At 40.4% G+C, this 12500-nt stretch overlaps 1 protein-coding gene across 2 annotated transcripts in view; it reads left to right on the plus strand.

Annotated features, from left to right (window-relative positions):
• The window catches only part of LOC137973569 (leucine-rich repeat-containing protein 40-like), a 28457-nt gene extending 21318 nt beyond the window's left edge, over positions 1 to 7139 (plus strand). The window contains exons 14-17 of one of the 2 annotated variants that reach the window (XM_068820405.1): positions 343 to 420; positions 3971 to 4040; positions 5089 to 5204; positions 6311 to 7139. In XM_068820405.1, coding sequence (XP_068676506.1) covers positions 343 to 420; positions 3971 to 4040; positions 5089 to 5204; positions 6311 to 6416 — 370 coding nt within the window. In that variant the 3' untranslated portion in view covers positions 6417 to 7139. The remainder of the gene's footprint in view (positions 1 to 342; positions 421 to 3970; positions 4041 to 5088; positions 5205 to 6310) is intronic. The other variant, XM_068820406.1, reaches the window with a different exon arrangement.
• The last annotated feature ends 5361 nt before the right edge of the window (positions 7140 to 12500 follow it).

Below are 12500 nucleotides of genomic sequence, written 5' to 3' on the forward strand. Positions count from 1 at the left end.
ATTCATATGTGAAGTAGAACTTCGCACTTAGACTCGCTTTGAAGAGGAGGCAGACATGAACTCGGAAATGGCTTATTGCTTTCGACGATGGTCGCCTGAGAACTAAAACAGACCCTTACCCAGGCTCCCATCGTCCAAGGGCATTCTGAGATTTGGATACAAGTTACAGCCATCCCTCCCAGAGTGTTAGTTTTTCATCATCGAACGGGAAATTAGGAAACTGTTATCAGCTGTGTAATGTAAGGCTTATGATCTTTAACCGTTTCTATTGTAGATACGTACGTATCGGGGCCATTTGTGCAATGAGTAGATAGAGCAGCTTGGTTTGTCTTCTTTTTGCAGTGTCAATCAGCTGAGTGCCTTGCCTGATACTTTTTCCAGTCTTAACGTTTTGAGGGAAGTTAACATCGCCAACAACCGGTCAGATATTCTTCTTTTGTTTCCGTGCCATGTGTAGTTTTTCGTTGTTACCTGCCAGACTTTTTGACTGACTGACTGATCAACTGATAAAATGAATACCTGCGTTACTTACGTCTCGTCCAGTGACCAATGTTTTTCCCGCGGCATGCATCTGTTTAGTTGCCGTAACAGAGGCCGTGTTTTCACGACAGCCGTTGTCTCGCTTAACATTCCAGAAAGTGGTTTGTTTGCAGACTTCATGAAGCGACTTAACAATGATACGTGTTTTCACAGGTAAGAGTAAATGAGGAGAGACCACGTGGCAATACAATAATAAAATTAATAAAAATAGCACGCCTGTTGTATTTCCGATTTGAATAATCGCAAGCGACTCCTCGTTGCCAACTCGCTTAAGCTGCCTGGTTTGTTGGCTTAAATTTAATGAGAATTCAAATGAAATTTGCCGACTTGCTTAACTTTAAGCGAGTTAGGAAAGGAACCGTTTTCACGGAATTTTCGGTTGTCACTCGCCAAACGACCTGAAAAACTGCTCGTGAAAACACGGCAAGAGAGTTTACCCAAGGAAGATGACAACGGCTGTGAGCACGCCACAAAATAATGGGTTTAACGAACGAAAACAAAAGCTTTGCACGCCCCGCACGTGCGTTTTGCACTTTGACACGGTTCTTTGCTGTCTACGACTGAGACGATCGACTAAAACCGTCACCTCAAAATATAATTTGGCTTTATCACAAGTCTTTCGCGATTATTCAGTCTCGTTCACGACGACGGCAACGGCAATGACAACGCCAAAAAGCAGTAATATTATTGGTTAAAAGAACCAAATTGCTCGTGCTGCACGTGCGGCACGCATTTTTGAACATTTCTCTCCCGTACTCGTCAAAACAACAACGTAAAATGACCAATTTTATGAGTTTTGACGACAACGTAGAAAAAAATACAGTGAATCTTTCAGTCTAACTCTTTACTTCAAATCGGTCCGTACCATTCCAGTTTTAGGACACTTCGCCCATATTGTTTAATATAAACAAGATGGAATAATCATGAAATACTTAAAACAGCTCAAACTTATTTATTAAAGTGACTTTTCCGTCGCCGGAGCCGTCGCGGTTTCTTAAACTCCCTCTTGTCCTGGCAACTACGTGAATTGATCAATTTTGAGGATGTGAGAACCCGACGATACATCTTTTAATTTTCTTCCTCGTTCATGCCACGTTTACTCCTACTCCGTTCATTCCAAACGTCTTGGAGTAATTGCGAAATGATTACAACATCGCGAAGTAACATTTTTAAATGTTCTGGCAGCCGTCGGCGTCTTCCTCGAGACGACGTCTCCACAAAAAAGCGAATCTTTCAGCATGCGCTGTGTTTAGTTCAAGGTCGTTCTTACAAATCCAGTTATAGAATGTTTCGCCCATTTTACACAGCGGGAACAAAACGGAGAAACGTTTTTCTTCGAAGTTGCCGTTACGTAAATTCCCTTCCATTGCAGTAGTTGGGAGTAAAAGCAACAACAACTTCTAAGAAAAGTTCATTCCAAAATGTAACTTGAGTTTACGCTCGCGCACTTATTTCGCGATTATATGATCTCTTTGTTTCACACTGTGCGCGGGCTGTGTTTGTACGAACGGTTTTAGGTAAAGAGCTCTAGAGAGTGAAGGAATTTTGTCGTTTGCTCTCTTTGTTGTCAAAACTTTCATTTGGTTATTTCACGTTGTTGCTGTGAAGAGTACGACAAAAAATGCACTGCGTTTCGCGCGTGCAGAACGATTATAGGGAGTTTATTATGATGCGTCAAACCAGTTTCAACAATTTGTAGGGAATGTCTGATTATAAGAATTTACTCTGTAATAGCGTGTTACGTAACGGCAATCCTATGGTACCCAAAGAAACATCAATAATTGCTTAACAAGATGCACTCATCGATGTGATGTAATAGCTTACCATGGCAACAGAAGAGCCATGTGAAAACGCCCTTTATTTTGTCGTTAAACGCTTATATCTCAAAAACAAATTCGGTAACCCCCAATGTTTATTCCTGGAAAGTGATAAGTAAGTTAAAATAAAACTCTACAAATTAAAAAAAAAAACTCTGCATCAGATTCAGAGCGACCTTAAAATTTTCCAATTGTGAAGGTTGCTCTGAATCTGAGTTTTATCTTAGCCTGTTGTAGGATACGTCTCTAGGTAGGTAGGAAGGTAGGTAGATAGTTCGGTAATACTTAATTTAAAATATTCAAATCAAAAGAGAAACATGCTAGTCCCAACCTGTTTTTGTTTTTAAACTAATTTTCCTATCTAATGCTCCGCCTTTACTAACTTTATGATCTTGAGAGAGCTAGATCGAGGAGAAAATGACGTCAAAGGCAAAATTAATATGCAGGTCGGGAGTTTTGGGCTTTCAGACTTTTTAAGGTGGCTCAAACCAGTTTCAACACTTTCAAGAGATCTTGTTATTAGAAGGATTGACACTACAACAATTTATCACGTACCAGCAATGTTATTGTACCATGTGAAACACCGAATATTAGTGAACAAGATGCAGTCATTTTTGTGGCGTAACAAGTTACCATGGCAACAGGAAAGCCTTGCAAAAACACACTATATTTTGGCTTTAGTTGCCCCCAAGTTTTTATTGCACAAAAGTGATCAACAGGCCAAGGTGAAACTCTCTTCCAAGTTTAACTAAATTCTGTGGAGCGGATCCAGAGCTACCTTAAATTTTCAATTAGTTAAGGTGGCTCTAAACTCCACAGAATTTTTGTAAACTTTGCAGAAAGTTTCATTCTGGCATGCTGATTACATTTCAAAAAATAAAAAATGGGGGTCACCGAGTTCGTTTTTGAGATATGAGCAGCTAAAGCCAAAATATGGGGTGTGTTTGCAGGGCTTTCCTGTTGCCACGGTAACCTTTTACGTCACAAAAATGACCGAATCTTTTTCAGCAATAATTGGTATTTAATATGGTACCACAACATTGCTGTTAAGTGATAAAGTGTTGTAGTGTCAATCCTTCTAATAAGAACGTTTCTTTCAAGTGTTGAAACTGGTTTGAGACACCTAGCCACCTTAAACTCGCGTTTTGCATATATAAAAAGCTGCATTCACACGCTGAAAGTTTAAGCTACTGTGCCTTTGACGTCACTTTTCCCTGGATCCAGCCTTCTGAGGTCCAATCTGTCAGTTTTGAACCTGAGTAATGGGTGGCCGTGAAATATAAAACTTACACTCAAACTAAAAGGCCTCTGGATAAAAGTCAAAGCTCAAAAATTTGGCAGTCAGTTGTTAAGCAAAGGCACTTTCAAAATCTGAAGAAAAAAAAAAGAACTGATTTTTTTTTTATATCACAGGGGCACTTTAAATGAAGGGATTGAGTCGGCGAGTTTTGCTTCATTCAAGAGCTGGTTCCAAGCATAGCACCGCTAAATTTAAAAGTTTTAGAGCTTACTGTGTGTGTTTAAATATTACCTCTCCACTCAGACTTAATTAATTCTTACTTCAGTCAGCTGAAAAACTCATTAGGGTGAAATTGAACCGTGTTTTTTTCTAGGTTCAAGAATGTGCCTCCGGTTTTATACTCATTGAAATCATTGGAGATTATTATCGCGAGCGGAAATCAGGTATTTCATATACAGATTTCATAATATTTACTATTTGCATGTGAACCTAGTTTAATGGCGAAAGTTCTACAATAGACCATTTTACAATTTTGTGCTCAGTTGCCAGGCCTTTGAATAAAAGCGAGGCTGGAGTTGACCATGCTTTGATACAAACCACACTGCTTTTCTTATATAAATAGAAACTTGTTAGCATTACAACAGAATGATTTACACAAGAAAAGCAACGAAGTTTGTATCCAAGCAAGGTCATCTACAGTCTCCAGGTCTGGAAACAAAGCTCAGAACTGTAAAATGGTCTATTCTCTCAGTTCAGATCTAGAGCATTTGAAAGTCGAAAGTCATTGGTCTGTCCCATGATAAACACGAAAATTTCCTTTAATTCTGTCCGAATTCCGAATCGCCCATCATTAATAGGTAAGGTCTGTTTGCTATATACGCTACATCTGATAGCCTATTCGTTACCTTCTTACGCATAATTCCTCCCCCGCCCTCCCCCCGTCGTCTGGTTTGCCTCCGGACAGCTGGGGTTCTTAACAGTTGTTGTGGCAGTTGTTCTGTTCTGTCGTTTTGTTTAAAAGCTCCTAACTGTGTATTTATTTTTAGAAAACAGTCCTAAGAAAATACGCGCGCTGATTGGCTAAAAATCGTGTTTCTATAACTCGATGGGGACACAGAACTAGCACGAGCTGTTGACGTAGTGATGGCGCGAGCAAAGAGAATTTACATTTTAATAATTAGAGTTAACAAGTTGTTTTCCTTTTTCTCGTCGCGTTGTTTTCTAAAAGAAATAGAAAACATGTACTCCGTGTTTCTATCAAGTTATAGAAACACGAGTGAAAGTTCAGGATAACTCGAAAAAGCTGTGGAAACACTCGTCTGTGGCTTGTGTTCCCACAGCATTTCTCGTTCTCCCAAACTTTCACTCGTGTTTCTATAACTCGATAGAAACACGGTACATGTTTTCTGTTTCTTAAATGTAGAGTCACGGTCTAAGAAGAGAAGAATGTTTTAATGAGCGCCTTTTGACAAAGCCTTTACTTCTCTTTAGATTCAGTTGATTGACGTTGACAATTTGCTGCCGATGTCCGCTCTTTCTACGTTGGATTTGCAGAACAACGACATCGCTCAGGTTCCCCCTCAGTTGGGCAATGTAACTCAATTAAGGTGAGTAAAGGACATGATATTAGCCAGTATTTAGAAGAGGCTTAGTAATAGAAACAGCGAATAAAGGACGGTGCCTACTAATTCAAAGGTATGTTTGCGCGGGCTGCTGAATATGCGGGAAAAGCAGATCTTCACAAGTGTGAAATCTCAAACCACATTGAAAGCTTTTTGACGTGTTCTAAAGAAGAGTCCCTTACACATTTCTAAAGAGCAATTTTCGATAAGTACGTGACCCACTGAGTGACAAGAAGCGGCGAACCAATTGTGCAGTTTAAAACAGTTAAGAAAGCACTTTGAATGTTGAGATGTTGTAACCTTATACTTTCAATTGCAGCTGACTTGGAAACAGACAACCTCGGCAAACGTGAACGTTCAGAGAGTCTGAAATTACTTTTGTCCGACACAAGCGTCTTTGTTGAGAAAAAAAAATAATGGCAGAACATTCTTGCCTCTCCTTTAAGATTCCGTAGCAGAAGAAGTTCTCTTTAACGGGCTACTCTACCGGGCTACTCCAGCTTGTGTAGTTGGAGGGATAATTTATCGTGGGATTATTTCAACACGCGCGAATAAATCAATGGTTCGTCTGTTGTGGTTTCCAGGTGATCTGGTGACGTAATTCGGAGGGCTGGGGAGAAAACTTTTAACGCCTTATCCCACAACCACGCGCGACCTTATTTTCGAATTCAACATGGCAGAGGCGAGGTTAGATCTTGTTGGGTCTACTTGAATGTTTATACAGTAAGAGGAAATGTGGTAGACACGTAATGATCTGTTGAGTTTTGGCGATGAAAATACTGCAGGGAGTTTGGAAGCAACACCTAAGGCCGCGCGCGATTGTGGGATACGGCGTTAAAGTTCTTCTTCCCAGTCCTCCAAATTACCTCACCAGATCACCTGGTTGCAAACCATCGATTTACTCGCGCGTGTTTGACGAATTCCGCGAGCTACCCAGGCTCGGGGTACTTTGGTGTCCTCGTCACTGCTCTTAAACGGAAAAAAAGTCATACTTGAGCTGTACATCCACGTATTCATCTTTGTTGTAAGGGCATCCTTTAAATCTCTGACCTCTCCTAATTTTTAACCGGACTTGATTCAACACTTGACAGGTCATTGCAGTTGGAGGGGAACCCATTCAGAAATCCAAGAGCGGCAATACTTGCAAAAGGAACCCAGGCCCTTCTCGCGTACCTCAGAGATCGCATACCCACCTGACTTCCGGTAACATTGTTCACTGGGGGAAGGTTCATGGAGAAGACCAAGAACCATCTTACGGAGGGTCCAAAATTTGTTGGCGTACAGTGAGAACGTTTCCATTTCAGAAGAGAACTTCGCTACTTCTTCGATGATCATTATTTAGGATCTTCATCTCTGAAACGTTTGCCGAAGGATTAAAGAGTATTCGATGCAAAAGCACGGCAAGGTTTGACTAGTTGCTGCTATGGTAACAACCACGTTAACGTGACTTGAAAATAAGAAACGTTTTTAGAGGAAAGAGAGGCGCTACTGAAGAATTCAAACTGTTAAAGGTGGAGTGATATTTTGGAGAAATTCAGTGGATGGTTTTTCCATTTGCGTTTTAATACGCTTTGTGCAATTAACGAAGATAAAGGGAGTCAAGCAGCGACAATGCCAGAAACCAAGAATATTATTGGTTTAATAATTAACAATTATTCACCGAAGTAGAGGTGAATATAGCCTGATTCTCAGACGGTCCAGACCTGGACCGTCTGAGAATCAGGCTAAGGTGAATAGTACTTGGCTAGTCACTTCCCAATCAGCAAATCAGCGCGCGCGGAGAGCACTATTCACTTGTGCGGTATATACTAAGGAAAAGTAAATCGTGCTGTACGTGCAGCAGGCATTTTAGTGCATTTCCTTGCCATAGTCTGCAAACAACACCTTAATCGTACCAAATTAAAGGTTTTGATAAGAACTAACTGTGGTAAATCTTTCATATTTACCTCATTGATGACGAAGTCTCAATGAGGTATAGTGATGGGGCTTCAGCTGCTCTCTGGATCACTCGATCAATGGGCTGTTGAATTTCGGGTTTCGTTCGGGCGGCCGAATTGGTGTACGAAGATTCTCGAAACGGAAGCGCGAAGCGCACGTGTCACAGGTTCGAATCTACCCTTTATTTAGGGCTAGTTCTGAATTTTCTATTGAGTTATCAAAAATGAAAGTTTTAAAAGTCGTAGTAGAATATATATCCTAATGCCCTACATTTCGTCAATGAGGTGCTACACAGAGACTTTGATCTTTCTTTACTTTTAAGCAGTTTGCGCCAATCCAGTTATGTGATACGTTGCCCATACATTTCAAGGTGAACGAGGCGGAATCATTGCGAAATACTTCAGTTACACTTTCATTGTAGGTGCAAACTCTCCTGCAGCAAGAGTACTTCGGCAACGGAAACGTAACAAAAACCACCCTGACTCTTCTGTGACATCATCACCGCTGTCTTGGTGCCAAAAAAAAAATTAGATTTCTCGTTTGCTTCTGTTCTTCGTACAAACAGCGTGGCAGCCATGACGCATTAAAAGCTTCTAGGTCACGTTGGTTGCTAGTCGTGGGTGCAACCAATCGGTGGAGTTCACGAAACGACGATGCCCACGGCAACGACAACACAACAAACAATAACAACGTCGTGAAAAATCGCCAAATTTAAGGTGACCCGTGTGAACTTTCATTCTAAAACCGCTCGTGTCCGTTCATCTTTAGGATTCTTCGCCCATATCCTACGGCGTGAACCAGATTGAATAATCCCTCAAGACTTACGATGGAGCAAAGTTATATTTTTCTTCGTCGTAGATCGTGACCTTTAGACGAAATGGATCAGTGATCCTCGCGCTTTTCGTTTACAATCAAAATAGACCTTATTTATAAATTGCACCTGTTTTATTATTATTTTGCTAGAGCAAGTTTCAATCGAGTGTCGTAGAGCCAAAACCAGTAATTACTTTAGCCAATCAGAAAGGACGGAGACAATCCGGTAAACCAATCAAAACACGAAGTAATTACACGTAGCCGACACAAAGCGCGGGAAAATGTGCACGCGCGAGCCACTGCTGGTTTTGGTTTCACTTCTGATTGGTTGAAAAAGTGGCGCGAGAACTTTGAACCAATCACTGAGTGAACTAATCATAAACCAAAGCAATTTGTTAATTTCTTTCGACACTCAATTGAAAACCACTCTAATGTGCAAATTAGCCTACCAAGCTTCACTTTAGGGAAAGAATTCTTTTCAATTCACTGTATAGTGTCGAGACTTGGTAGGCTAATTTGCACTTGGATAAATGGATTATAAATTGACCGCCATTTATGAACAAGGTCTATTGTTTGAACTTTTTTCAATAAAGCGTTTGTATGCGCAATAAATGAATTTCGGAATCGCTTGGTTTTGTTTTCGAATTGGTGACGTGTAACGCTTGCGCTATTGTTTCAAAACAAAAGCTCTTTGTGTCAGATCAATAGGGCAACCGTAACTCCAAACTCGTTCCCAGGCTCTCTAGAGAGACCCTGGGAACGGGGTTGCCTTAACTTATCACAGTTATTCAAGATGGCGGCGCCCGGGAACTTTAAAGTGAAAATAAGTGACTTTTTTTTTTCTTATGCAAACACTTTTTGAAAACAATTGTTTGGCAAATTTGATTGCAAAGAGTATTTTATTCGATTTATAGTTATTCCGTAGTTGGAGCGGAGGTTCCTTTAAACTCCCTGTTAACTTGGTGTTTCCGATCGATCCACCCGCTGGTGCCACATACGGTATCCGGTCAATTCGCCTACGTGCAAACTCGCCTACGCCAACTCGCCTACGCCTACTGGTGAACTCGCCTACGTAGGCGAATTTGATCACCATCATAGGCGAGTTCGTTGTTCCTCATAGTTGTGTAAAATGTGTTTGGTTCTGCTCCCGATAGCAGATTGATTGCGATAGCCGACACTTACGAATTCAAGAATAACGGTCAGTGAATTTTCCAAAGGAACACGTTTTCACACTATTCAAATTAAATCGCTTTCTCTCCTATTGGTACTGGAAAATAAACAAAATGCTATAGGTCTCAATGGCTCATGATCGCAGAACAATCCGTGTACTTCTATTCCTAAATACGTGGAAATATTACACCCTAACCATAATGCCATCATATAATAGTTATGTATTTGGCTAAACAAGATTCTCAAGGTGCGCTCCCCAGCAGTCACAAATAGCACCAAACCGATCATGGCTTCCCCGCTGGCTTTGTTTGGTAGTTTTATTTGGGGTTCATTTGATCGATAGAGCGGTTTTCAATTGAGTGTCGAAAGTAATTAGCGAATTGCTTTGGTTTTGCATTTACTTCATTCAGTGATTGGTTGAAAGTTCTCGCGCCATTTTTTCAACCAATCAGAAGTGAAAGCAAAACCAATCATGGCTTGCGCGTGCACATTTTCCCGCCCTTTGTTTCGGCTACATGTAATTACTTCGAGTCTTGATTGGTTTACTGGATTGTCTCCGTCCTTTTTGATTGGCCAAAGTAATTACTTTGGTTTTGTTTTATCAACGGAGTTGATAATGTAAATTGGCCACCGTACAGAGATTCTAAAAGCTGACGTTTCGAGCGTTAGCCCTTCGTCAGAGCGAATCCCGGAGACGAAGGGCTAACGCTCGAAACGTCAGCGTTTAGAATCTCTGTACGGTGACCAACTTACATTATCAACTGCGTTGAACTCCGTTGATAAAACAAACTTTTTGTATACTATTTCCCCACCGACGCAGCACCACAGTTTCTTCAGAAACTACCCCCTTCATTAATTACTTTGGGTTTGGTTTTACGACACTCGATTGAAACTCGCTCTATCATATGCTCTTATTGGTCAAACTTGTTTTTCTCGTTCTGGTTGTCTTACATTTGGCTGAACAGCCAGTGTGTTTTGGTTCTTCGTTGAGATAGCTGAGCAGCTTCAATCAGCTTACGACCACAACATTGCGGGGAAGGTGACACTGACCAAAAACTTATCTCGGACCGCATATCGGCTTAAGAGTGCTTCCAAATTAACCACAGCGCTGCTGGATGAACAAGAACGTTGGACATAGAATGTAGCGGTAAGAGAAAAAGGCAGAAAACACATTGTTTCATACGAACAAAGACTATAAAAGCAGGAACGGATACAACATGGGATGGTTTAATATATATTTTTATTTTTTCTACATTTCGGCTGGCCATACCACTCTTCGTCAGGTACACTGGAATTTTTACACTATGCTTTCGTGAAAGATAAAGGGGTGTGCAGGGGTGTGCCCCTGTGGGGTACCCTGGACATCAAGTGCTTTGTCTCCACCATGCTTTGCAAATAGACTTACAATAGATTTTTACCTCTCCTGTATTGCTTTAAAGTGTTAACTTCTACACTCGTCCACGAAAGCTTTGAATGCCAACATGTAAATTTTTGTTTTCTAATTTTTGTGTCTTTTCCTTACCGTTTCCTTATGAGATCAGGCAGTGGAATGCGTACGGTCTGCCAAGAGATTGTTCAGTAAGTACAACACGTCGTTTTTGTAACCGTGGAGTTGCAGTTGTATATCACCAAAATTTAATTGTCAACAACTGAAAAACAACTTTCCTCTGTTGTAGGCAATTTCCTAGAGACACCTGTCTAGAATTGCGGACCTTTATATTTTGCTTTGGTCTTTGGCATCATTATTGTCATCATCATCGCGTTCGTCTTCATTGTGGTTGTCGTCATCGTTATCCATCAACATTATTAGTGTCATCAACATCATCGTCATCATCATCAACATCATTATTGTCATCAACATCATCGTCATCATCATCAACGTCATTATTGTCATAAGCATCATCGTCATCATCATCAACGTCATTATTGTCATAAGCATCATCGTCATCATCATTGTGATCGTCGTCGTCGTCATTATTATCATTGTTGTCATCATCTTCAACATTAGTGTCATCAACATCGTCGTTATCAACGTCATCATCATTATCATCGTTTTCATTGTGGTCGTCATCATTCATTGTTTATTGGCTAAGTTTTAAGTGTATTCTTTTTTTTTACGATTTAGATTTCTAAGAGTATCAGGACTTGCATGACAACGAAACTAGTCTACCAAAGGAAAGAGTAATCTAGGATTTCGAGGAAATGGAAATGTAATGGCCTCATATATAAAAAGATAAAAGCTGCTTTGTCAGGAGGGAGTAGTCAGGTAGTATTACAAAGTACATGTCCTTATGAAAACACGATGACTTCCAGCTGATCATGCAAATTAAGTGTATACGGCCTGCAAAAAATGGTCTCCGATTAATATTACTAATCGACTGGTGTTTATCTAAACATATTTTCTGAAGGGCAAATTGCTCTCAACATTCTGTCCTTAACACCTTGCTGTTTTTATTTAAGTTTGTTGCATGCTAAGAAGTGTATAGATTATTTGCGTGATCATAAGAAAGGTAACATAGACCTCTCCCTTGGCTTCTGAGGAGAGGTCCTAGGAACGAGGTTGGGTGAGATGTTTGTTTGGGCTTGAATTGGGAAGCATGGCAGGGGGTGGGGAGGGTCAGACAACTGAGCAGAGAGGGTTGGGGAAAGGGGGGATTGAGCTCCATCTGTCTTAAGGAGTTTGAAATCTAACGATTCAAGTTTTTTTATGCGTGTCATTTGCTACAATTTGTATTTTATAATATACTTTAGAATCGTTTCCAATGTTTAGTGTTAGTTTTAATAGTTTTACTTGTAAGATAAGTTTATTATTATTTGCTGTGACATACGAAAATTAAGATATGCAATTTTTATTGTAAAAAAAAAGGCTATTTTAAACGTTAACGTAAAAATAAGGAAAAATGGAATAGAAAATTCTGAATGTTTGAGGTCATTCCATGGCTACCAATGAAACGGGAGAAATGGTTGTGAGCATGCGTGATTTGTTGACCACACCCAATTTCGTTCCCAAATTCCGCTTTCTTTTGGTCAGCACCAAGAACACGAACTAATACTCTGGCCACTTCAAAAGGCAGGAACTCTGCAAATCACTGACGTCCAGTCGGTCTATGCACGCTCAGAAATTTGAAGCAACAGTGGTTGTGAACGGTTACAAAATGGACCTTCACTACGCCTGCGCATAAATTGGAAATCAGTGTTTTTGGTGCTGACAAAATTAAAAGAAAAATGGAATCTGGGGACAAGAGTGGGCCATATTGGGTTGGTGTTATGGTCTGTCACCTTACTTTTAGTGGTATTGTTTTTACATTTGTAAGAAACATGTTTTATTTGCCATATCTACAGCCCTTGTGAACAGGTGAA

This window comes from Montipora foliosa, chromosome 10 (genome assembly GCF_036669935.1).
Source record: "Montipora foliosa isolate CH-2021 chromosome 10, ASM3666993v2, whole genome shotgun sequence".
Taxonomy (NCBI): domain Eukaryota; kingdom Metazoa; phylum Cnidaria; class Anthozoa; order Scleractinia; family Acroporidae; genus Montipora; species Montipora foliosa.